Raw genomic sequence first — 27,596 nt, forward strand, 5'->3', positions numbered from 1 at the left:
ACCCTTAAGAAATACACATATTTATCCCTTGAAGTATCATTAATGTTCTAACGGTACCGATACTCGAAGCCCATAATGGCTATTTTCACTTCGAAAATAATCCAAAAACCTCCTAAATCTCTTTTATTCATCACACCTTAATACTCTAAATTCACCCATATACTTTCAAACCAACCTGTCCTCATTTACTACTCCCTAACAAACAAAATCTCACTAAAACACTTACATCTAAAAATCTTACCATGTTTTCAACCAAGCTATTAATCATTTCTAATACTCCTAACCTTTTAATTAGCTCATTGACAAGTCAAATATCTCATTAAAACTTCAAAAGCTACTCCATATCAAAATTTCATTTCTAAACCCATTTTACAATTTCATCTCTAATTTATTTCTCTTGTTGTTTTACTACTATACCAGCTTTCCTTAAGCTTATATAGCACTTAAGCAACAAAACTAACCCCAAAATTTAAAGAAAACAACAATTTTCATAATCTTACCTTTGGGAGTGGAAAGGTGCACGGTAAGAAGAAGAATAAATAAAGAAAGAAAGAAAGGCTTCAAGATAACTCCAATCCACGTGCTTATCCCCTAAATAAAGGAGATAATTATCTTTTAATAAGAAAATACCACATTGTCCTCTCCATAAAAGTAAAATTTCCATCAAGTCCCTACACATAAATTCCACCATAAATATTTGAATTTATCAAATTATTCTAATTCAACCACTGAGTTTACAATTCTTACATTTTAGTTACTGACCCGATAATTTGGATGTTACACCGAGGGTCCGTAGTAGAGGCCAAAATTTTATCCGCAATTCAATTCTAGAAGGCGGTGCACAAGGAGGAGTTGACCTTCTTGGATGTATTGGTGTGTGATAAGCTAGCCACAACCAAGGAAGTTCCTGACGTAGTGAGTCACATTTTGGTAGAATTCAAAGATGCGATGTCTGCTGATTTGTCGAAGAAGTTTCCTCCAAAAAGGGAGGTTGATCATAAGATTGAGCTTGCGCCAAATGTGGAGCCACCCGCTCGAGCCCCTTACCGAATGGCTCCGCCCAAGTTAGAGGAGATGTGCTGACAGTTGAAGGATATCCTTGATACTAGATACATCTGACCATCCAAGTCCCCCTATGGTGCACCGATGCTATTTCAAAAGAAGCATGATTGATCTTTGCGAATGTACATCAATTATTGGGCTTTGAATAAGCTGAAAGCGAATAACAAGTACCCAATTCCTCTCATTGCAAACTTGTTTGATCAGCTTGGTGGTGCAAGATGGTTCACTAAGTTGAATTTGCGATCAGGCTATTACCAAGTCAAGATAGCATAGAGAGATGAACTAAAGACATCCTGCGTGACTAGGTACGGTTCCTATGAGTACCTTGTGATGCCCTTTGGCCTCACGAATGCTCCTGCCACTTTCTGTACCCTGATGAACAAGGTGTTGCAACCCTTTTTAGATCGATTTATTATAGTTTACCTTGACGACATCTGTAACACCCCCAACCCGTATCCGACCCGGATACGAGTCCGAAGTGTCACATTGACTTTTTAAACATTCATTCGTATAAAATAGTGGGTAATTTAAAAACTTTGATAACATTTAAATTATTTCAAAACGTTTACAACAGATATCAGAGTTCATACCATTTATATCTTTAGACTACATGCCAACTACACTCTGTAAACAGTACATACATTTTCTGATCTGACATTTGGTAAGGAAAACTGACCTGTCTTGCTCCGCATTACCCTTTCCTCTTCTCGAAACCTACGTGTGAAACAATCACACGCTAAGTCGAAGACTTAGTGAGGCATAACGACTTACAATGCACTTCATAACATATATCAATACATGCATGTTCTGTTCTATCATGTTATACCAATTCCATGCATTCTTCGTATCATATAAAATCATATCAGATTAATTACAGTAAATACATACAGACACATAATTCATCATTAACAGTTTATCATGTAATCACATACTTTTATTGTTAACCTTTTCAATCAAACACTATACACACACAACATCATATGGTTCACGTAACACATTTCAAACCACTTATAACCCCATCGTATACATATCACATTCAGTATGCTTGTTTAATCACTTTATTAGCCCATGTACACTAGTGAGAACTTAAGGTATGTGAGTACATTGAGGTTGTGCACACATATGCTGTCACCACAGCTCGATCAATGTCCCGAAGGACCAGTCCATAGATTCCGAAGAACCTAGGTAATCAGTCCATATGTCCCGAAGGACATAGGTAAACAGTCCGTATGTTCCGAAGAACATAGGTAAACAGTCCATATGTCCCGAAGAACATAGGTAAACAGTCCATATGTCCCGAAGAACATAGGTAAACCCTCGACCCTTGGCATGCCAACTATACCCCTAGCTCTCATATCACATAACATGGGCATTATCATTTATAACAGTTCACATTACTTATTCATATTCTTTCTCTTATAACCACATAGCTTTTCTTTTCAGTCACGTATCACATGTACGTGTAAACATATATCTAATATCATATGTTACATGTAATCACATAGATCTTATCTCATAACATATACTTGTTTTCACATATATATTTCATATCATTTCACATATACACTTTCATATCACATGTCATATAAGCTCATAGCTTCTTTCACATATACATGTAGTCACATAGCTTCTTTTCATATTCTCATAGGATCACATAGTTCATATCTTATACTTTGTTTTCTCATGTTCACATATATCATGTCGTATGGCTCATATCTTTCTCATGCAGTCACATAGTTCAGTTTCACATATGTTCATATATATACATTACATAGCACATACTTCTCGTAACATTACATTCAAAAGCATGTTAACACATATAATCATGCATACATACAATTCATGTCATTCATATACGTATAATCATATATTCATGCATTCTAACAGAGGAAATAGACTTGTCGCAAGTCCTGTTTCATTTAGCACCATAAACTAATTAATATGCACTCACCTGGTCTCACTAGTCAATTCCAATCTCTTATCTTTCCCCTTGATCGATCTTACTTGCCAAACGTTCCGGAATTCTTTATGCGTAGAATCTACATAAATGTACATTTCGAGGTAATCATTAGATACCTACACCTTGTAATTGAATACTAGCAACTTAAACGAACTTATTAAACCAATATTAACATTTTTCTTTAGGGGGAATCGGTTCCCTACCATGGGGGTATCGATTCCCTCAAGACATTCTGGAATTCTGTCGTTTGAAGGGGTATCGGTTCCCCTTGAATGGGTACCGATTCCCCTTGCCCAGAAATCATATTTTCAACCCGAAAATTACTTCATTTCCTCTCAAACACTTCATATATCATCCCCTTTCATTCTTAACTCTAGTACACATACTTAACCCAATCTATATTCATTATTTCATCTTAAACCTCAAAATCCTATCTTCCATATGAGATTCAAAAATCATACCAAATTTTCAATATGTTCTAAATCCAATTATATCACTCCAAATCTCTTAATTTAACTATTGACAAGTCAAATTTAACTTCAAATTCTACTTATCAATTCCTTTCCAAAATTTCATATAAAAACTCCAAATCTTTAATCTCTCTTAACCCCTCCATCCTTTGTTTTTAAGATGATTTAAGCTTTCCTTAAGCTTAATTATCATCTAATAAAAAACCCAACCTTAAAATCAACAATTCATTTACAAACAAAGAAACTTACCTTTGGCTTACTCCCCACGTATGAAGAAGAAGAAAGGAGAAGAGCACTCTGGAGAGTTCTCTCCCCTTTTCACGTGTATATCATTCCTTGAATGATCAAATGACCATTTAACCCTTAATTTCCTTTAATAATTACTAAATAACCTTCAATATATATTCAAATAATCATTGAATTATTTCATTCTTCTACTTTAGTCATCAAATTCTGAAACTTTACAATTTGATCACTAACCCGGTATTGAGGATGTTACAAATCTCCCCTCCTTATAAGAAAATTCGTCCTCGAATTTTCACTGCACATCTTAATAGGAACATATCTTCTAATGTTCTTATGTTGCTTCCCTGACTTACTCTTTCTTGTCATCATCAGAAACTTACTTTTCAATCCCATAGTTTTTCGACTATCTTTTTGTTTATACCTTCATCTTCTGTTGTTTATCATATAAGCAATAACCAGTAATACCAATCCATTGTTGTCTTTTCTCTCATTCGATTATGCATTTTTCCTTTGACCTTTCTAAAATTCCATATATTGTCACTCATCACGTTGACAATAACATTCATCTCATCACTCTATATCAAAACTGTCCTCTGTACTTCCATATTTATCGTATCTGATTCTTTTAAATCAATCCCTTTCATTTCTTATACTTGTATTTTCCTTCCTGAAGGTTCCATGCAAATACTTATCTCTGTTTCTACATTATAGCTATCTGCTCAGAATATACAATTATATTCAAATTCATATCATAATCAATTAACTCAACTTTATCTTTCCTCCAATCTTATAACTCTAGCACCTTTACTCTGACAGCTAGATAATAACTTTGGTCAGTCTAGGGCACAAGCCCTCTTATACCAATCATATACATTCTTTCCAATCTAAATTATCTTAACATTCGCTTACTCAACTTATCAATTTCACTTCTATTCTCATACATCCTGAAATTTCTTTTACTCAAACTCAACATTCTGACTTCCTGTGTCCTATAATCTGATCATCGATATACACATTCTCAAACTCTTCTTATCAATCCTCAGCTTTACTTAAATATACAAATTCTTACTTCCTTTTCCTTTACTATACCACATTACTATAATCCAAATATGCAACTATATCCAGATCCATTGCAGATCTGGTTATCATATCCTGACAATATCTTATAATCTTATAATCCAGTACATTTTTACATACTCTAGTTAGCCAACGCTAACTCTTTCCATCTAAACTGCAAACCCTTATCATAAACATACTCTTGTTTATGCACAATACTATCACTTCGTTTCAAACTCATAAACTCTGACTTTATACATCTTATACACTTGTCACTGATGCACTTATCCTTAAGTTCTTCTATACGTACTCATCACATCCTTAGATCTTTTTAACATTCTTATGGTGACACCCGTTCACCATATTCTATCTTATCCACATAATAACTCTATATCGTTTTTCCGATTCCAAACGATGAAAACTTTCTATCATTATTCAGATATGATTTCAGCTTTCTGAAATCAACTTTTGATCTTACTAGGCATTTCTTGAGGTGTCCACTCTTCATCCTGCCTGGCCAGGGCAAGTGAATAGCTATCACAATCAGGAATATCACCTTTCACTTACTTTGAAATTATCACGATCGGATTTCTACTGTATTAAACTATTCTTATTCTATTAGCAAGACAACATACTCCTTACACAATCAGATCAGAAATTTTTCAATCTATGTTGGCATGTACACCTTTTATGACACTTTGGACTTCGGTTTATGCCGAGAATCGGCTAAACCTTAGCTCTGATACCATTAAATGTAACACCCCCAACCCGTATCCGACCCGGATACGAGTCCGAAGTGTCACATTGACTTTTTAAACATTCATTCGTATAAAATAGTGGGTAATTTAAAAACTTTGATAACATTTAAATTATTTCAAAACGTTTACAACAGATATCAGAGTTCATACCATTTATATCTTTAGACTACATGCCAACTACACTCTGTAAACAGTACATACATTTTCTGATCTGACATTTGGTAAGGAAAACTGACCTGTCTTGCTCCGCATTACCCTTTCCTCTTCTCGAAACCTACGTGTGAAACAATCACACGCTAAGTCGAAGACTTAGTGAGGCATAACGACTTACAATGCACTTCATAACATATATCAATACATGCATGTTCTGTTCTATCATGTTATACCAATTCCATGCATTCTTCGTATCATATAAAATCATATCAAATTAATTACAGTAAATACATACAGACACATAATTCATCATTAACAGTTTATCATGTAATCACATACTTTTATTGTTAACCTTTTCAATCAAACACTATACACACACAACATCATATGGTTCACGTAACACATTTCAAACCACTTATAACCCCATCGTATACATATCACATTCAGTATGCTTATTTAATCACTTTATTAGCCCATACACTAGTGAGAACTTAAGGTATGTGAGTACATTGAGGTTGTGCACACATATGCTGTCACCACAGCTCGATCAATGTCCCGAAGGACCAGTCCATAGATTCCGAAGAACCTAGGTAATCAGTCCATATGTCCCGAAGGACATAGGTAAACAGTCCGTATGTTCCGAAGAACATAGGTAAACAGTCCATATGTCCCGAAGAACATAGGTAAACAGTCCATATGTCCCGAAGAACATAGGTAAACCCTCGACCCTTGGCATGCCAACTATACCCCTAGCTCTCATATCACATAACATGGGCATTATCATTTATAACAGTTCACATTACTTATTCATATCTTTCTCTTATAACCACATAGCTTTTCTTTTCAGTCACGTATCACATGTACGTGTAAACATATATCTAATCATATGTTACATGTAATCACATAGATCTTATCTCATAACATATACTTGTTTTCACATATATATTTCATATCATTTCACATATACACTTTCATATCACATGCCATATAAGCTCATAGCTTCTTTCACATACATGTAGTCACATAGCTTCTTTTCATATTCTCATAGGATCACATAGTTCATATCTTATACTTTGTTTTCTCATGTTCACATATATCATGTCGTATGGCTCATATCTTTCTCATGCAGTCACATAGTTCAGTTCACATGTTCATATATACATTACATAGCACATACTTCTCGTAACATTACATTCAAAAGCATGTTAACACATATAATCATGCATACATACAATTCATGTCATTCATATACGTATAATCATATATTCATGCATTCTAACAGAGGAAATAGACTTGTCGCAAGTCCTGTTTCCATTTAGCACCATAAACTAATTAATATGCACTCACCTGGTCTCACTAGTCAATTCCAATCTCTTATCTTTCCCCTTGATCGATCTTACTTGCCAAACGTTCCGGAATTCTTTATGCGTAGAATCTACATAAATGTACATTTCGAGGTAATCATTAGATACCTACACTTGTAATTGAATACTAGCAACTTAAACGAACTTATTAAACCAATATTAACATTTTTCTTTAGGGGGAATCGGTTCCCTACCATGGGGGTATCGATTCCCTCAAGACATTCTGGAATTCTGTCGTTTGAAGGGGTATCGGTTCCCTTGAATGGGTACCGATTCCCCTTGCCCAGAAATCATATTTTCAACCCGAAAATTACTTCATTTCCTCTCAAACACTTCATATATCATCCCCTTTTCATTCTTAACTCTAGTACACATACTTAACCCAATATATATTCATTTATTTCATCTTAAACCTCAAAATCCTATCTTCCATATGAGATTCAAAAATCATACCAAATTTTTAATATGTTCTAAATCCAATTATATCACTCCAAATCTCTTAATTTAACTATTGACAAGTCAAATTTAACTTCAAATTCTACTTATCAATTCCTTTCCAAAATTTCATATAAAAACTCCAAATCTTTAATCTCTCTTAACCCCTCCATCCTTTGTTTTTAAGATGATTTAAGCTTTCCTTAAGCTTAGTTATCATCTAATAATCAAAACCCAACCTTAAAATCAACAATTCATTTACAAACAAAGAAACTTACCTTTGGCTTGCTCCCCCAAGTATGAAGAAGAAGAAAGGAGAAGAGCACTCTGGAGAGTTCTCTCCCCTTTTCACGTGTATATCATTCCTTGAATGATCAAATGACCATTTAACCCTTAATTTCCTTTAATAATTACTAAATAACCTTCAATATATATTCAAATAATCATTGAATTATTTCATTCTTCTACTTTAGTCATCAAATTCTGAAACTTTACAATTTGATCACTAACCCGGTATTGAGGATGTTACAACATCGTTATCGATAAAAAGACATTGGAGGAGCATGTTGAACACTTGAGGCAAGTGTTCCTAGTTTTGCGAGAGAATGTGCTCTTTGTTAAAAAAGAGAATTGGTCATTTGCCAAAAAACGAGGTTCATTTCCTTGGCCATATTGTTGGAGGTGGTAAGATATAGATTGATAGGGATAAAATTCGAGTCATTGATGAATAAGAGGTTCCAACTAAGGTGACGGAGCTGATGTCATTCCTAGGGTTGGCCAACTATTACCGGAGGTTTGTCAAGGGTTACTAAAAAATCGACGCCCCATTCATCGAGTTATTGAAGAAATATAAGGTGTGGGATTGGGGCCCGAAGTGTCAAAGTGTCTTTGACGAAATCAAGTTTGTTATGGTAAGCAAGCCAGTTTTGGTGTTGCCAGATCACACCAAGCCATTTGAGGTATTCACCAATGTATCCGACGTTGCTATTGGTGGGTCCTGATGCAAGAAGAGTATCTGATTGCTTATGAAAGCCGAAAGCTCAATGAGACTGAAAGGAGATACATGGTTCATGAGAAATAGATAACTGCAGTTGTGCACTGTTTACGCACATGGCGACATTATTTGCTTGGGTTTAAGTTCATGGTGTTTACAGACAATGTTGCCAATAATTACTTCTTAACCCAGAAGAAGTTGTCACCGAAGTAGGCTCCTTGGAGCACAAACCAAGGAAAATGAATTATGTGGCTGATGCCTTAAGTCGAATGTATGACATGGAGCTTGTGAGTTTGCCAACGGGACGGATATGAAAGCGCATCAAAGAATAGTTATCACATGATTCGATGGTCATTTTATTGATTGAGCTTGCCAATGTGGGCAATACTCAAAAGTTTTAGCTCGATGGAGGCTTGTTGTATGCTCGAGGGCACCACCTCTATGTGCCACAATTTGAAGGATTACGAAAGGAGCTCATGAAGGAATGTCATGATTCCAAGTGGATGGGACATTCGGGGATCAACCAAACTTTGGCCTTGATAGTGGAACACTTTATTGGTCGCACATGGGCAATGATGTTGATTCCTATGTGAAGACTTATCTTGTGTGCCAACAAGACAAGGTAAAGCAGAGGAGACCAGCTGGGTTGTTGCAGTCTCTGTCAATCCTCGAAAGACCATAGGAAAGCCTTTCCATGGATTTCATTGTCGGTTTGCCTATTTTCGATGGCTTTTCTAGCATCTTGGTCGTGGTTGATAGATTTTCCAAGTATGAAACCTTTATTCCAGCATCCAAAGTATGCCCAGCCGAGGAGGTAGTCCATCTATTTCTCAAGTACGTGGTGAAATATTAGGGTGTCCCAAAGATAATTATCAGTGATCGGGACACGAGGTTTACTGAGAGGTTCTGGAAGGAGTTGTTCAAGTTGATGGGGTCAAGCTTGAACTTCTCGACGAGTGTTCATCCACAGACTGATGGGTAGACCGAGACAGTGAATGCACTCGTAGAGATTTACTTGAGGCACTATGTGAGTGCCACATAACGTGACTGGTCAAAATTGTTGGATATAGCTCAGTTTTCCTACAATTTGCAGAGGAGTGAAGCGAAAAATCATAGTCCATTTGAGATTGTTATCGGGCAGCAGCCACTCACACCAAATACAGTTGTGATCGGGTAAAAGGGGTCAAATCCAACAGCATACCAATTTGCCAAGAAATGGCAAGAACAACATGAATTAGCGAAGTGAACCAAGAAGTGGGCGGATTGAAAGTGTCAGAATGTAAATTTTTAGGTTGACGACCTAGTCCTTGCCAAATTAAGTAGGATCTTGTGCAACCCATATCACAAAGGGCTTGTGCGAAGATACAAGGGGTCGTTTAAAGTTGTGAAGCGGGTAGGCTCTATGGCCTTCAGATTGGAGTTGCCTTCGATCATCCGAGCTCATCATGTGTTCTATGTGAGTTTGTTGAAGCCGTACCATCAGGATGAGGAGGAGCTAGATCGAGGCAAGTCACACCGAGTGCCAGTTGGGACTTACGAGAAAGAAATATAAGCCATCCACGCTAAGAGATCCATTCATCGAGTGAGATAACGACAAAGGTATAAATACCTTGTTCGGTGGAAGGGACTTCCCGAGAGTGAGAGAAGTTGGGAACCTTCCAAAGTCCTATGGCAATTCCGAGATAAAATATACCAGTTTCACTCTAGCCGCACAACGAGGGCGTCGCTAGAACTAGTGGGGGAGAATATCACGGACCGTCAGCCCATAACTGAGCCCAATTCGTTCAATGATGCTAGAGACTATCTTTGTCACGTTTTGGGCCTTCTAGAAGACCCGGGAGAGGTGGCTCATCCACCTTGGAGTGTGATAAGGCATGATAATTATTTGAAATTATCTTAGAAATAATTCCTACAAATTATCCCTTGTTTTTAGCTTGTAGATAAAGTATGGCTCTCATCTTGAACGTTGATGTATTCTAATCTTAACCGTTGATTGTAAGGGGCTCCAACTATAAAAGAAGGCTCACCCTCACCTCATTTACACACTTCAGATTGAGGAATACAAGTTAGCATTCACTCAAAACTCTCTCTTTTTTCCTTTGTACGCCCATCCCATTATCTTTCACCATTTCTTTTGTTTTTGCAACGTTCTAACTTTCTTGCTTAGTGAAGGTTTGGGTTACTTAGTCGATTTTCGAACTTGAAAACGTCTAAGTCCGCACGAGCTTGCTAGCAGCAGTCTAGCCCCGTGACATTATTCTTTGGCTTATGTTTTCTTTCTATTTAAAAAAAATTGTGAGTTTTAAAATTGTTCAAATAAAAGTTTTTATATTATATTTACTCTTTAGTTCTATAAATATATAATTTGAACTTCGAACAAAGTAGTGTATAATCAAAATAATACTCATGAGTTTATTCTAAAATTTATAGTCTACTTTTTACAAATATAATTAACACAACAAAATCGTTTTCAATTTAAACTTATGGTAAAATACATAAATAGTCCCTCAATTATAGGGTATTGCGTTAAGTTCCTCAACTGTTAAAAATTACAAAATAGTCCCTCAATTATATGGTGTTACTCTATTGAGTCTCTCGATAATTACAGTTACAACATGGTCATCTGATTATTCATGTATTTCAAATTCGTCATTTTTTATTAAAAAAAATGATACTAGTCTAGCTAAACGTTAATATGTTGAGTTCAATACAATAGTCGTTTGAGATTTTGGGATTATATTTTATCATATCATAATCATCATGTAACCATCCAGCTCATGCTACCATTAATTTTTTAATAGAAAATGACGAATTTGGAACACATGGATAGTCATATGACAATTTTATGACTTTTAGTAGTCAAATGATTCAATAAAATAACATCAAATGACCATTTCATAAATTTTATAAGTCATGAGAGACTTACAAAAGTAATAACATATAATCGAGAATCATTTGTATATTTTAGTTTTAAATTTATTTATAAAAAATAACTATTCGATAATATACTCACACAAAAGATGCGGATGTCTTAATAATGTGGTACCCCCCAAGCGTCTCATCTGTTCAACCTTTCCTTGTATTACTCCAAGTTGTGTTTAATTTAATTTGTGGAGACATTTCGAATCTTTTTTGTTATCAGTCGGTGATAGGACTGATGATATATCGTAATTTCAGTCCTCCATCCAATTATATATTTATTGGATGGTCTCAGTTGGTAGAGCACAAGGTTCTTAATTTTGAGGTCGTGGGATCGAATCTCATGGAGGGTATTTTATAATTTGGAGATCTCCTACGGAAGTTGCTCTCAACCTAGTGTTAGAGGCATTCTACTATCTTACCTCCTCCTTACTCCATTACATATGGGAACAAGGGACACCCATTGATATATATAACTTTGGTTTAGTATAAAAAGTTATTTAAATTATATATTTTTTATATTTATGTATCTAAATTTTTCAGCTAATATTTATAATTAATGTTTTTAATATTATCATTTTAAATGTTTAACCTGAAACAATAGTTAAATAAATATGTTAAATATCAATCGATCAATCAATGTTTGGTGTCTAATTTCAATAGTTAAAGGGAACGTTAATTTCTTCAAAGATTATAGGTTCAAATATTTATGTCTGTAGAATATATGTTCGTTGTCAGTAATTAAAAAAGATTATAAATAGGTATTACCTTGTAATCGTAATAGGCTATTAAAAAATTAATGAAAAAAGTTGTGAAAATTTGGGGAACTTAATCTTTGAGAAAGTTGTCTAATGTTCTCGTAACTACGATAAATGTTGAAATAATTTTGATTTGTTAAGTGATTCAGTTAACTTCCTTTTTTTTTGGTAGTTTTGATGAACATTGTAAATCATTCAACAAATGATAGAAAAGCATCAACATTAATCATACTCCTCTAACTATTATTTTTATTTTATTTTGACTATTTAATTGTTTTTATTTTTAAATCGTACTTAGCATTTAATTTTAATTTTATTTTGATCACTCATTATTAAAAAAATTAACAATGATATTGATGTGCTACCATAAGGTAATGTCGTGTCATCATTGAAGAAATAAAAAAATATAACGTTTGTAGGTCTATTAATTTTTCAACGATGTGTGGGCAAAGTGAGACCAAAACATAACATTACGTATAGTTTTAAAACAAGAATTAGGTAACAAAATGTAATAAAATTAATAATTAGAGTACTAAATGTGTAATTTATCTTTAAAAATTTATATAATTTTTTATAGCTACAATAATTCTCGAACAATTTTCAACTTTTTCATTGTGTCCACTTTTTAAACATAAGTCTAGACCGTTAAATCTCGATTAAATTATTAAAATATTATTATTTTAATTTTTAATTAAAATGACACTAAAAATTTAAGGCTTAATACAAAAGCAAGTGTCAAAACTATATCTCGAAAAATGTTATAGTGTCTAATGAATTTTTCTCTAAAAATAAATGTCTAATGTTTTTAACGTTACAATTTTAGGTATCCGACCGTTAACCGACGTTAAAAATCTTCGTTAAGCGACATGTGACACATTTCTAATAATTTTAAGAATTTATATAAAACAAACAAACAACTATTTCCCCTCCCCTGCCTTCTATTTTCCACCTTCTCCATTCCCCTTTCCCTAGCCGCTAGCCAGTCAGTCGTGACAGTCACTGTCACCGTCATCAGCACTGATGTTGATCCCCTTTCCCTTTTGCCGTAATTTGTCACCTTTTTCCGTGGAGAAGCGTTCAAAGGTTCGTCGGATCATTGTCGTTCTTCGTCGATTCAAACCGATTCCGAGTTCCATAAGCCATATCGCCACCACCATTCGAACAATCGTGCAATTTCGATCAAAGCTCAATCATTCGGTGATGACGATGATTGTCGAAGATAACCGATGACGGTTATAATGGAGTTAAAATGAGAAATTTTAATTTTTTAGGTTTTTTATAATTTCAGTGAAAAATTGAGTTTTTTATAAATAAATTAAATTTTTAAATTTTTTTCTTTTTCTTTTTCTTTTTTAAAAATAATATTTTTATTAGTAAAAAATTAGAAAATATAATGGTAGACACTTAAAAATTTAACTGAGAAAATGTTAGGCATCAATTTTTAACGAAAAATTCTTTAAGTACTAAAACGTTTTTCGAGACATAATCTGGACACTTATTTTTGTATTAAACTAAAATTTAATTATCAAAATATAAAAGTCTTTTAGTTTTACACAGATTTAGAACTGTTTGATGAATGAAAATAGATGACTAAGATTAAAAGTAGGAAACGTGAAGATATTCACTGGAAAAAAAGTCAATCTAATCCATCTATTTTTACTCATGTGTAAAACTAAAGAGTTTGCATTTGTGTAAGTGGATCCTAACCCATATCATGATAAAATTTAAATTTTATTTTATTATCTAATTCAACCAATTTTGTTTAATATATTGTTTTTTCATATTATTTTTAAATAGAAAATTATTTAAAATTAATATTAATTTATTCAATTTAATAGTATAAAGTTAAGATAATTTTTAATATAATAATATATTTTAATATATGAATGGATCGAGGAGGGACAATGGGCGACAATCACTCATCTTAACTGTTTAGATTACCTATTTAAAATAAATATTAATTTATTCAATTTAATAGTATAAAGTTAAGATAATTATTAATATAATAATATATTTTAATATATGAATGGATCGAGGAGGGACGATGGGCGATAATCACTCATCTTAACTGTTTAGATTACATATTTTAAATTTTTTTATATTTTCTATGATAATCTACCAAGAATTAACTAATAAGATATATAAAAAGTTTAGATTATTAAGAATACATTTATTTATTGTGTATGGGAGGAGAGTAATAGAAGATTTTAGGGTAATATTAAGAAGCAATAAATGATTTTAGACGTCATAAAAGAGATTGTTTGTGTTAAGCTTACTAGTAGGGTCATAGATAGTAGAGATGATGTAAATAGGAGGCTTTGTATTAGATGGGATATTTGCTTTTAGGGTATCTTAAATATTTGTTGGATGTCTTTTCTTTAGCACGTTTATGCTTATTTAGATAATATACAAAAATTATAAAAAAAAATTAATCTGACCCAACTTTAAAAAGTGAAAATTTGAATCCATATAAAACATAATTTTTTTTCTTTATATCTGTTCAAATTTCGAGCACAACTCGTCCATCAACATCTTCTTTGATCTTAGTGTCTATTCGCTTCTTTGAGTTTAATATTTTATCCCTACTTTTCTCTCTACGATTGGTGCGTTGTAATTCTAATTTCTTTATTTGTTTTTATTAATGAAATTGAGTTGGTATTGTTCAAAAAAGTATTCCTAATAAGTTATTATGGTGGTAAGAATAATAGATTGAAACCAAGAAATGCATGATCCTTATATGACCACGACGAGCAGTGATCGAAATCTAAGTTGACACCTATATAACAAAAAAATTAATAAAAGAAAAGTAAAATCAACACAAAGTTAGTGAGATTAACCGTTGAAGAACCAAACAAAATTTTTTTCTAAAATTCAATGATTAGATTAAAAAAATTTAAAAAGTAATGCTCAAATTAAGAGCGAAAAGAAAGTTGAATTGCAAAAATAAAACAAAATTCTTTCACACGAACCTTCCTAAGAACTTACAAAGGAAAAAGAATATTGCTCACAATGCATCTGATCACGTTCTTGGTTTAGCCATGGATATAGCCTACACGGCAAACGAAAGCGCCCCATCTGTGCCACCATGGCTAAACGAAGGAGACAATGCATGGCAAATGACAGCTTCCACAATCGTCGGAATTCAGAGCATGCCGGGACTCTTAATCCTCTATGCAAGCATCGTCAAGAAGAAATGGGCCGTCAACTCCGCCTTCATGGATCTTTACGCCTTCGCCGCCGTCCTCATTTGTTGGGTTCTTTTATGCTACCGTATGGCCTTCGGGGATGAGCTCCTCCCTTTCTGGGGTAAAGGTGCACCGGCTCTAGGCCAAAAGTACCTTATCAGCCGAGCCAAGTGCCCGAGAGCTGGAACAGGGTTTCCGACCGCAGCCACGAGACGACGGAGCCTTTCTTTCCCATGGCTTAACTCGTATATTTCCAATTCACTTTCGCCGCCATCACTCTTATTCTGCTAGCTGGTTCAGTCCTCGGCCGAATGGATATTAGGGCCTGGATGGCTTTCGTGCCACTTTGGCTTATATTTTCGTACACGGTCGGAACTTTTAGTCTTTGGGGAGGAGGCTTTCTCTATCACTGGGGTGTTATTGATTACTCCGGCGGCTACGTTATTTACCTCTCCTCCGGCATCGCCAGTCTCACGGCGGCGTACTGGGTAAACATGAATCAAACTATTGTCTATTCGCTTGTAGTATTATTTATCAAATTTCGAGGCTTTTACGACACCGGTAAAAAACCGAAACAGGTTGGACCGAGACTAAAGAGCGACAGAGAACGATTCCACGACCAATGTTCTGCTGATGCTTGCGGGTGCAGGTTTATTATTGATGGGATGGTCGGGATTGAACGGCGTAGCACCTTATGAAGGGAATATCGACGCTTCGATGGCAGTGCTCAACACGAACGTTTGTGCGGCGACCAGTCTTCTGGTCTGGACATCTCTCGACGTTATCTTCTTCGGGAAACCTTCGGTGATCGGAGCTGTTCAGGGAATGATGACAGGCCTCGTTTGCATGACTCCGGGAGCAGGTCCGATTGTAAATTTTTGAGTTAAGGACACAAATAGTCCCTCAAGTATTAACCTACTTTATTGAATTATTCGACTATTAAAAGTTTTAAAATGATTATAAAAAATATTAATATATTTCAAATTCATCTTTTACCGTTAAAAGATTGATGGTCGTCTGAGCTAAACGTTGGTCTGTTGACTGAGATATGATAAAATTTGATCTTATAATCATTAAAGCTGTATTTTGTGGATTGAGTATCCGTTTATATTACGTTGTCAAGTTAATACTGGAAAACAATAATGGTGCATGTAGACATAGAGATGATCATGGGTTGGGTCAGGTTTTCGGTTAACCTTACCCGATTCGATATGAAAATATATATCTTCCACCTGGAACCCGATCGAACTCGAATTTAGGGGTGACTTCACTCGACTTGAACTTGACCCTTTTTTTTAGATAAAACATGAACTAGACCCTTTCCAACCTGAAATAAATAGAAGTATATTTATAAAAAAATGTATTTTTATTCAATAAAAATAAGGATCTAATTAAAAATAATAATATATAAAGAGTTATTATTGTAATTATCCCTAAATGTATAAGGTAAATTTACATTATTTTTTTGGTTGGTTTGGATAAAATATTTTTTACCCTAAACCTAAATATGACCCAAACTTAAATTTGTTTAAAAAACCTGACTCAATCAAGCTGAAACCCATCGAGTTTGAGTCTAATGCTCATTCATATGTAGACATCATTAAAATATAAATTTATTATATCACGATCAATATGTTAACGTTCATCTCAAACGACCGATCATCAATGTCTAACAGAAAAAAACGAATTTAAAACATATGAATAATTGAATGATTATTTTATAATTTTTAATAGCTGAAAATTTCAACAGAACAATATTTTATAATCGATAACCTTTTGCATACTTAAATTTTTATAAACCTAAACCACGAATACATTTTTGGGAAACTCGTTTGATTTTATTTAGTTTTGTTTGGCGCAGGATTGGTGCAATCGTGGGCTGCAATAGTAATGGGAATGCTTTCGGGCAGCATTCGGTGGGTAACAATGATGATTCTTCACAGGAAATGCAGTTGGCTACAACAGGTAGGCGATCGGACAAAAACTGTCTTCTCATTTATGTTTCGTTTATGTCTTGGTTTCATTATTCTCATCACTTGTTCCACATCGAGTCTACCCACCAACAAAAGTTACAAGGTCTAGAAAGTAGAAAGACTCGGGTTGGATGTTTTATTAAAAGAGCAGTTGTGGGATGATTCTCCGTGGTGGTTCACGGTTGCTGCCAAAGAGCCACGTCTATGTTCATAAATTCAGCTAGGCTGATAGTTTGACCATGTCTAGAGATCTAAGAGATGGACATCTGATCTAAACCTAATAAGTAGTTTTTAATCTGATAAAGTCAAATCTCTTTTAAAACTCGAGTTTAAGTTAATTTTAAAAAAAAAGATTGATCAAATCAATTCAGGTTCGAGATAAAAAAAAATATAATCTAATTTAGCAGCAATCGCATAATTAATCTTTTATAATTTTAGGATATTTACTATAATACCTTTTCTTATATATTTTTCAATTATGTATCTATTTTATCAATAAGATTATCATAGCACGTATCAAGCGATCTCGTAGTTTAATGATTAAAAGATTATGATTATCCCTCGAATTTTTGAATTCGAGTACGATATTTACAGATGTATATAAATATTTATTATTAAATAATTAAAAATATTTCAAATATTTACAACTTATACACCCAACTAATTAAAAAAATAAAGATTATATATATACACACACCTATGATATGATCAGCCCTAACCATATCCTTGTGCAGTACTTCACTGTTGAAGTTAATGTGATGGGGTATCCAGAAAGCTGCTTCATTAGTAATATCAGCATATTAGTGAATCCGTACGAAAGAGACGTTAATGCTCGTCCTTTTCACCTGTTTTTCTTCTTGCTTAAAGTCACGGTTTACCCTGAGCAAAATGACCAGATTGACCCCACTTTTGGGGATTTAACACCCATGTGGCTTTCATTGCTGGAATCATGCATGACTTTTGAGCAGTACTTCATCATGTTTCCAATCTTCATTCTTCAATAGCCAAAGCACATCAATGTTGACTAATATTTAAAAACAATATAAATTTTATATATGAAAACCCACTCTTAAAGTCTTAATTAAAAATTTCCACTGGGCTTTGTGTTAAGAATTCAGTAGTTTTATATTACCATTGATAAACAAATATATATATATATATATAAAGTTTGATAGTATGTTTCAGTTAAGCTTTTAAGTGCTTGTACTATATAAGTAATTTTGAGAATATAATAAATTCAAATTTTCGGTATGTAGTTTGGTTATTTATAAGTTAAGTTCCTTTTAGAGGTTTAAACCATTTGGGATCCTAATCAGTCCAGGTTCAAGCATCTCGAGTCACTTGTTCAAGGCCAAGTACCTGCCTAAGCAGTTCAATTATTGAATAGTATAATAATACATCCGAGCCTTTTAATAATCAAGACGTCTTTCAAGCAGAAGATAATTCCGCTTGGCCTTGAAAAAAATAAATGTAGCACCAAAACTATTACAAAGAAACCTAATATATCATGTTCCACAAGAATTTAGGCAAATATTAACTAATCAAATCCAAGAGGACGTGGATAGAGAGGCAGTCAATGTCTCCATCTAGTGCAAATATGAACTAATCATCAAACCGTTCCCAATCCCGTGTTACATTTGTTGAAGACGACGTAGGCGGAGGGGCAGTCAAGCTTCCCATCCCGGAGTCGAAAGTCTCCCAATTTGTTGCGACTTTTACGGCATTATGTTTGTCGATAAAAGGATTTGAATTTCTCGTCTTTAATTTGTCGAGCGTGTCGTGGAAGTTTTGGACACGCCGTACCTGATCAAAGGGTGTAATTAGTTGTTACAACAGCATAGAGTACTTTAGCATCTACAATAATTTATCGGCTAGATACAAAGCTTGCAATTTCTAATGCTTGAAACATAATTCCACCCTACATTGCCTAATCTACAAAGTGCATAAAACCCTTTTCTCTTTTAGCAGAAAGCAAGAGATGATGCTCTGCTAGACTTGAGGCATGAATAGTATATTGCCATGAGTACACTCTTACGTCAAGGTTAACATGATAGAGAACAAGATTATAGCAAAAAACATCCTTCAACTAGCGGGTTTGCCAGTGCTTGATTATTATGGGAAGTAGCAAGTTCCAGCACCACCAACAAAAGGATTCCAAGGACAACTAGCAGTATTCTACTTATAGGAGGTGCAAAAATGACATCGAGGCCACAAAAGGAAATCCCAGAAGAGAATACCACAAGGAACCGAGGACTCGATATATTCCATTGGCAATTTGAAGAATATCAAACAACAGCAGTTCTATATTTCTTTTCTCATGTAGCATAGCCTTTGGCAGGTATTAAAATTCAAAAGTTGAGACTTACACTATCCATATCCCAATAACCAAATAAGTCGGAGTAAGGATCAAGTTGATTCCCCTCAAATAGGTAAGAACTCTAAATGGTCATAGCATTTCAAACTCCTTTCCAACAACAGCTAATACAGTTAAACAACTAACCTTAGATAAAGGAATATAAGCAAATAATCGATGCTCTCCCTAAGGACTATAATTTATCAATCTCAAAAACTCTGTTTAAATTCAAACCTTCCAAGGCATTGTTTAAGGTTTATTTATATCACAAACGATGTAATTAATAAGCGGAAACAAAAGAACTACGATGCAATATGCAAAAATTGTCCACGAACAGATTTTAGTAAACCTCAGTGCCTACAATACAAACCTCGGCCTTCCTCTGTAACTTCGCTTCTCCCTCAGCCTCGATCCCGTCCAATTTCAACAGCTCCCTCATGAGTAGCTCTGCCGATACATCAAATTCCTCATTTGCAACCTTTGTCCCACTGTTCACGACCACTTCTAAAGCAGCAACCTATCCAAAAGAACCCAGAAAAGATAGAGATAATTCAATTTAAGCATTGATGGAGTAGAAGGCTTCCCCATAAGTTACTCCATACTAACGAGTATAACACGCAGAGAAACTCACTCTTTCGGACAGCTTGTCGACTTCTTTTCTGACTCCAGCAACCGCCTCAAAGGCCTTCGACATTTCTTCACTTTCCTTCATCTCTTCAACCTTATTATCATTGTTTGCTGGATTACCAAATACCAAGCATAGTAGATAGATTACAGTTCATAACAGGAAATTAAATATTTCTCTACCAAGTTGATGAAAACAACCATCAAACAATCAAAATAATCATAGGAGCAAACGACAACTAATTTTTAAGTTCACACAAACCTAAAAACCGTTTACCAACATAATAAAAGGAATAGGAATGAAAACAAATAATACCAGAAGGTGCTTTAGGAGTTGAAACGCCGAGACCCATAAGAAAGGCATAAAACAAACGACAAAACCCTAATTACTCTTCATTCGTTATCCACATCACAAAAGCTACAATTAAATCCCGCAGGAACAATTAACACGCGAATACATCACGAAACGAATATACTAATTATCCCAAATAGAAAAAGTATATAACTTTTATTTTTTAATTTTTGGCTCTATGTGCTGCTGTAAAGAACCAAGAAGGTACAAGGAAAATACCTAAAGCAGAATGGGCGGGGACAGGGGCATGGAGCTGGTGCTGGCCCGGGCCATGAGTGGGCCCGCCAGAGGATGCCGACGCAGGTCCATGATCGTGGTTTTGATAAATAGCGTCGTCGCTTTCATGGTGTCTCTCCGCTGGACCAGCATCCCTCCTGGTCTTGCCTCACAGTGGGATGTTTCTTCGCTTTTGGTGTTGGGATTTCTCATTTGGGAACAACAGAAGCTTGGAGTATTTGACTATTGATTTACCCAATAAGACGGGAGGAGGCAAATCGACTATTATAATAAGAGAATTGCAATTTACGCGATTGAAGATGACGACAACGGCGGCAAGAATATATAAATAAGCATTGGAAGTTAGTAGGATAGAAGGCTGGGACTGTAAAACTAGGCCCAGTTCTAACGTCAAAAATCCGTTTTCATCAGCCCAATGTTTCCAACGGTGTCGTTTTAAAACTCCATCTAAGTATATTTGGGGGTGGTCTATTGAATTATACACTGCAAGATAATGAAGTTCCGTATTCGATTAAAAAATAGGGTAAATTATGTATTTAATAATTAAACTATCAGTTTTTATCCACTTTAGTACTTAAACTTTTAATTTTTTCAAAATCATACCTAACGTTTAGTTTTTGTTTCATTTTAATACTCTTTAAAAACTTAACGTTAAGTTCTTTTTAATGAAAGTTTAGATATTAAACGCATTAAGTTTTTAACGGTGGGTAGGGATTGTCAAAATGCTCGAACCCGACGGATTCCCACCCGACCCTATAGGGGCATTTCTTTTTAAAATTTTGGGGCTCGAGGGGTGGGTTATATAGTATATAATTTCAGGGCAGGACAGGGCCAGATTTAAGGTGAAAAATATTGACCTGATATATATATATATATATTAAGAATTTTAATTTTTATATTATTAAATATATTATTTAATTATTAAATATAAAATATTATTATAAAATATATTAATTTAACCGTTTAAAATATAATAAATAATTATAAATATATTATTATAAAATATATGTTTTGAATTATTTTAAAATATTAATCGAGACGGGGTCGAGATTTTGGTTTTATAATCGAGACGGGAAAAAACTTAAAATTCATCGGGTGGTGCGTGTTCAGGTTTTAGATGTATATTTTTGGGTCGAGGCGGCCAAAAAACACCTCGCCTCGCCACATGCCCATCCCTAATGGCAGATACTAAAATGAAACAAAAATTAAATGTTATGTATGATTTTGAAAGTTTAGATATTAAAATAGATTAAAATTGATAGTTTAGATACTAAACGAGTAGTTTACGCTGAAAATTATCATTCGTCTTTAATCGATTTGATAAGGGGTTAATTCTATTAGTAATCCCTAAACTTTTAAAGTACTTATATTTTAATCACCAAATTTTAAAATTTACAGCTTTTAATTCGCTATTATTATGGTTATAGTCGTCAGCTTATATTAAAAAACTGAAGTTAAAGTTTCAATAACCCTAAAGAAATTTTAAATTTCAAAATTTGCCTTTCAAATTGATGATTATCGCTCGGATCACGTGTTGTCACTATCTACCATTCTTTTGATCATGTCACGTTAGATGTTTTTTTTTTCCTTTTTCTTTCTCAATATCTCTGTTTAGATTCACTTGAGACCAACTAAAAGTATCAAACTAACACCTCCTTTCATCATAATTTCTATCGTTGTTTGATAATTTTTTCGGTCCACAAATTACTAATATCCTTTTTTCTCTTCTTTTCCGTTGATTCGAACTCGCCGCAAAATCTTTCAATCTCCTCAAATCTCAACCGAACTAAGACCTGATATTTTATGTTTTATCGTTATTAATCAGCTGTTTGACTTGAAACTAGACTATTTAATCTTTCCATCAAACAAAACTTCTCCATCGCTGGGATTAGCCGACGACTACTCTTTTCATAGAAAACTCAACCTTTGTGACGAATTTCAGTTTGGAAACTTGTAATTTTTTTTAAGGAAATTAAATTAAAAAATAAATAAACTTTAATGTGATGTCAATTTTTCTTAACGGCAATAACCATAGATAAAATTTTATTGTAAATTTTAAAAGTTAAATGACCAAATTACAAACACCCTAAAAGTTCAAGATTTACCGGTATATTTTACCCTAAGTAAACAAAGGTTCAACTGTCACTAGGGTGTTTCTGTTCGAGTTGTGTAAGATGAAATTATCATATATGGTTCTATGGTTAATTTGATGAACACCTCAAGGTTCAAGCAATTGCAGACGGCATGTCGAATACATATGTTCCTCCTCAATCCTCCCGTTAACATGTTTGATCATCTAGGAGGGATTACTCTTTGATACAGAATTTATTATTGTTCAATCAAAATTCTTTAGCTTCTGTTCAATACATGACCAAACCTAACTTTAGTTGATTAATCAGACCTGTCCATCGATGTTTGGCATTGGCAAGTATGATTCGTCTCAATTCGGTTAATCATTTTACTTTTCCCACAGGAAAGGTAGAAACAGATTATCCACATCAATTAAGCGTCGCAACCACTGCAATATTAGGTACACCGGGGCCATGGACACTGAGCTAGAACCATATTTTCGCCTCACTGTCATCTCTTATCCAGATATCATCCATCTCTCCACCACCATCATATCTGACCTGCACTTGAATCTACAAACTACAAGTATTTCAATTATAAACCTGATTTCTATCATACCCTCACAGTAATATTGCCAATCAACCCTATTGATGCCAAGAAATTAAAGAGAAATCATGTCTACCGAGGAGTTTAGGTCACTGGGAAAACAGTCATGGCAGTAGTCATTAACTTACCATGGCATACGCCAGCTGCTCATTCACCCCCTAAGACAAACATGGTTCGAATATGTAAGCTAACGAACCAAGTTCCCTTTGTAACATCACATAAAATTGAGGGTGCAACAGCAAGTAGGTTACACTTGTACCTGAAAGGCTAAGCAAAAAGTAAAAAAAAAATCCTTCTCATATAGGCAAAATAGAGAAGATCCTGCACAATTGTATATTTTAATTTGTTCAAGTAAATGTATGATACAGTTCTTAACTTCTTCTAGAATTGCTGACGCCGTAACATTATGCCCCGAAAACAAAATGATCCCTCTCTTTGCATAATATTAATTTTCCTAAAGATAATGTCCTGAATCTTAACTTGGGTTATCCATATCTTTTGACAACCAATTAGAAAGAGAGAAAAGCATAGAAACCACAAATTGTATGGCAACAAATAGAACTTTCCCCTATCCTCCGTCCGTTGCACCGTGTACGTGACTAAAACATAATTGCTGCTGAGGAGAGAAGAACACTTAAACCTTCAATCATGATAACTAGAATTCGTAGAAATGAAAAAAATAATTGTAAGACATTTACCAATTCTTTGATCATATGGTTATAGGTCCGTCTCATTTCCACTGTTTGCACCATTCAAGAAAGAATTTTCAACAAAAGCGATTCTACTTATCATAATTTTGCATCATTCACAGAAAAATCCATACTCATCAATCTATATAACCATGATTCATAAACCTCATTAATCACCACCTCTACACCCAATAATGGGAAGAATTATCACTTCATATATAAAAGATTACTAAGAAACAATCACCCAGAAGAATTCAACATTGAACAAAGCAGAAAGCAAGAATATCTGTTTCAAGTTATAAACGATAACCTCCATAGTGAATCATGAATCCTCAACGTAATAGAATATACAAACTACCAGGTTAAAAGTTAAAACTATAATGGCATGAGACGTATGTGAGTTTTTTAGCAGAAATAAAACAGCTTGACAAATTCTTGTTAATATGAACAAACAATATCAATCAGTAAACTTTGAACTCATTTCACTTTTATAGAATTAAAATTCATGTTTTAACTCATCCGATTATTAAAAGGGAAGAAAGGGTCATTCCACAATGGGACATTGTATTGTTAAATCTTTCGATTATTAAAAATTACAAAATGATCTCTTGATTGTAGGGTGTTGTATTGTTGGGTCCCTAATTATTAAAAGTTAAAAAATAGTTACCCAACTACTCATATGTTCCAAACTCATTCTTTTCCGTTAAAAAAATTAACCGTTGTCTGAGTTGGATGTTAGCATACCGATTGAGACATGATAAAATCATATGTTAATGATGTCTATTGGCTCCAGCATTGCTTTAAAGCATTGGTTCGACGTCATAATGTATAAAGCATTGTCTCACCAACATAATATAAACAAAGACTCGTTCCACAAAATATAACTTAAACATTTATGAGATTAGATTTTATCGTATCTCAGTGAGCATGTTAACGTCCAGTTCATAAGGCTGCCAATTTTTTAACGAAAATGGACGAGTTTGGAACATGTGAAAAATCAAGTGACTATTTTATATTTTTTTAATAATTAAAAGACTCAACAAAGCAATACTGTATAATCAATGAGTCATTTTGTAACTTTTAATAGTAAAAAAACTCAACAAAAAAATCCTATAGTCGGGGGACAATTTTTGTTATTTACCCAAATTTAAAATAAGATATTAAATCTACATATACACAAATTTTTTTTTATAGAAATTGACTTTAATTTTAAAAATAGAGATTAGAAGAACGATACATAACTTGTATTATTCTTGTTATTACCATTGTTGTATATAGGATTATAAAATTTGAATTTTTTAGCTTAAATTATGACCTGTTGGCAACTTTGCATGAGATATATCTTCAAATTTGACTGTTCTTTTCAGAAAAGAAAATACAAAAGATAGATTAGAACTTATAAAAGCACCAAAAAGAAAAAGTATAAAAGGAAATAGAAGGGACCCTTAAGCAAAGCCCGGCACGGCCTCCTTGGGTTAACAATCTCGGACAATTCAAAAGTAAAAGTTTAGTTAAAAGCTTTATCTTTACCAGAAGAAACACCTCTCTCTCTCTCTCTCTCTCTCTCTATATATATATATATATATATATATATATTGGTATAAATGAGATTGTGGTAGTTTATGAGGGATAATTTCTTATAATTGTGGTGAATAAACATAGACGTATTGATCAATAGATAAGCTGTAAAAGATGAATCATATAGTAGGAAGGAATCTCTTTCTTCAGCCTTACAAGATAATATATACACTTACCTTTAATACAAATATCAAATTCAAGGTAATTATAAATATACGTAGATTGACATTACAAATAGATTTAACTTTCAGATAATAGATTTATCTATGGTAAATCGCATAATCTATCAATAGTCACGTCAATAAACAGTGATGGATCTGAAAATATGTTTCAGATAATACGTGTATATTAATAACACTTTTTATATGAGGTAAGCATAAATAAAACTTTGGGGTGGATATAAAATGGACAATAACATAACAAAGTTTTAAATTTTAAGGTGAACATTTATCCACCCTAGAGCACATTTACATAAATCGCTATCAATACACTATAGTTTACTAATATAACACCCCAGATTCTGGACTAGTAGTTTCGATTTTACTTGAGACATAAGTGGATCCCGTGAATTTTATAAATTAAGTCGTTGGGTTTAATTGGGTCAGGTTCGGGCCCAATTAATCTTAAAAAGGAGATTTTTTAATTAGTATAAATATGAAGAAGGATCAAAAGTGTTATTTACCCATTTTCTGAAGTTGAAGCCTTTATATATATCATTTCATTCTCCTCATTTCTCCATTTTCTTTCTTCTTTTTTTTCTCCTCTCTAAGGATTTAGCTAAGGTAAGAGTTTAAACCTTTTCATGCTCCATTTTCGTTCATATTTCCTCCATCAAAATCGTTTTAGTGAATCAATTCCTGGGTTTTATAAGTAACACCCTTAACTCGTATATGTCTCGATATACGAGTTAAAGATATCACATCAAACTGAAAATATTTACTGAACTAAAATTTTCGTAAAAATTTGTTTCTTTGAAAATACTCTTGTTCTAACTTTAAAAATCTATTTTAAAGTATATTTCAGATTATAATTTATTTCTTTATTACAGGAAAATAAATTCATTATTTATTCAGTAATTTTACTAAACCATGTTTTTTCGTAAAACCTTTTAAAAACATAATAATGTAATAAATTCTTGTCATGCATAGTTACCAATAAAACTAAACTAAAATAGTTCTAGTTTACTATTACAATTTATTTAAAATAAATACGATAATTAGAAACTATTGACATAATTATACATGCCACTATAAGTCAAAAGAAACATCATATATGTCTTACTGATATTGATGATACGTATGTCTTTCCAAAAGATGCTCTGATAGCTCCTTACTGATCGTACTTATCTTTACTAGAACCTACGCATGAAAATCATCACGCGTTAAGTATAACTTAGTGAGGCAGTTATACTAAAGGTGAGAATAATTAAATAAAATATCAAAATATATAAAATCATTAAAATAAAACAAACTGAAATTCTTCAGAACATTCAAACCAGATATCTCATGTTGAACTTTATAATAAACCTGAAAATAATCATCTGATAATTTTCACAAGATCATAAATAATCAGATCAGACAAAATAATCAGTTCATAATTCTTTGTAGTCAGACACTTTTCAGAACTTTCTTATTTCATTTTTATAGCCCAAAGTATATTTTAAGAGAATATAAGGTACGTGAGTCAGACGAGTGTGCGCAATACAGATCTAAGATCATTAGAGTCGGAACAGATAAGCACACACACTGCTATCA

At 33.6% G+C, this 27,596-nt stretch overlaps 1 protein-coding gene and 1 pseudogene across 2 annotated transcripts; one reads left to right on the top strand and one right to left on the bottom strand.

The window, feature by feature from the left end:
* Positions 1–9,063: 9,063 nt before the first annotated feature.
* On the top strand, positions 9,064–18,337 carry LOC120142907 (annotated as a pseudogene).
* Positions 18,338–18,743: 406 nt separating this feature from the next.
* Positions 18,744–21,163, bottom strand: LOC120142722 (BAG family molecular chaperone regulator 4-like). Of its 2 annotated transcripts, none has more exons than XM_039157235.1 (4): positions 20,882–21,163; positions 20,318–20,424; positions 20,057–20,203; positions 18,744–19,136 (listed from the first exon to the last, which is right to left on the bottom strand). In XM_039157235.1, exons 2-4 carry the CDS (start codon positions 20,396–20,398, stop codon positions 18,936–18,938), a joined length of 429 nt encoding a protein of 142 aa, XP_039013166.1. In that variant the 5' UTR covers positions 20,399–20,424; positions 20,882–21,163; the 3' UTR covers positions 18,744–18,935. The 2 variants fall into 2 exon arrangements, with proteins under 2 accessions (XP_039013166.1, XP_039013165.1); XM_039157234.1 differs by lacking the exon at positions 20,882–21,163 and adding an exon at positions 20,627–20,856.
* Positions 21,164–27,596: the final 6,433 nt, after the last annotated feature.

This window comes from Hibiscus syriacus, unplaced genomic scaffold (genome assembly GCF_006381635.1).
Source record: "Hibiscus syriacus cultivar Baekdansim isolate YM2019G1 unplaced genomic scaffold, ASM638163v2 tig00110831_pilon, whole genome shotgun sequence".
Lineage (NCBI taxonomy): Eukaryota > Viridiplantae > Streptophyta > Magnoliopsida > Malvales > Malvaceae > Hibiscus > Hibiscus syriacus.

What these genes read in the sequence shown, in the direction of transcription:
- LOC120142722 (XM_039157234.1), bottom strand. Translation starts at nt 20,663, where the DNA reads ATGGGTCTCGGCGTTTCAACTCCTAAAGCACCTTCTG. An exon ending in AACTCCTAAAGCACCTTCTG is followed by an intron (nt 20,425 to 20,626) that starts GTATTATTTGTT and finishes TTGGTAATCCAG; the next exon opens with CAAACAATGATAATAAGGTT. An exon ending in AGTTACAGAGGAAGGCCGAG is followed by an intron (nt 19,137 to 20,056) that starts GTTTGTATTGTA and finishes CCCTTTGATCAG; the next exon opens with GTACGGCGTGTCCAAAACTT.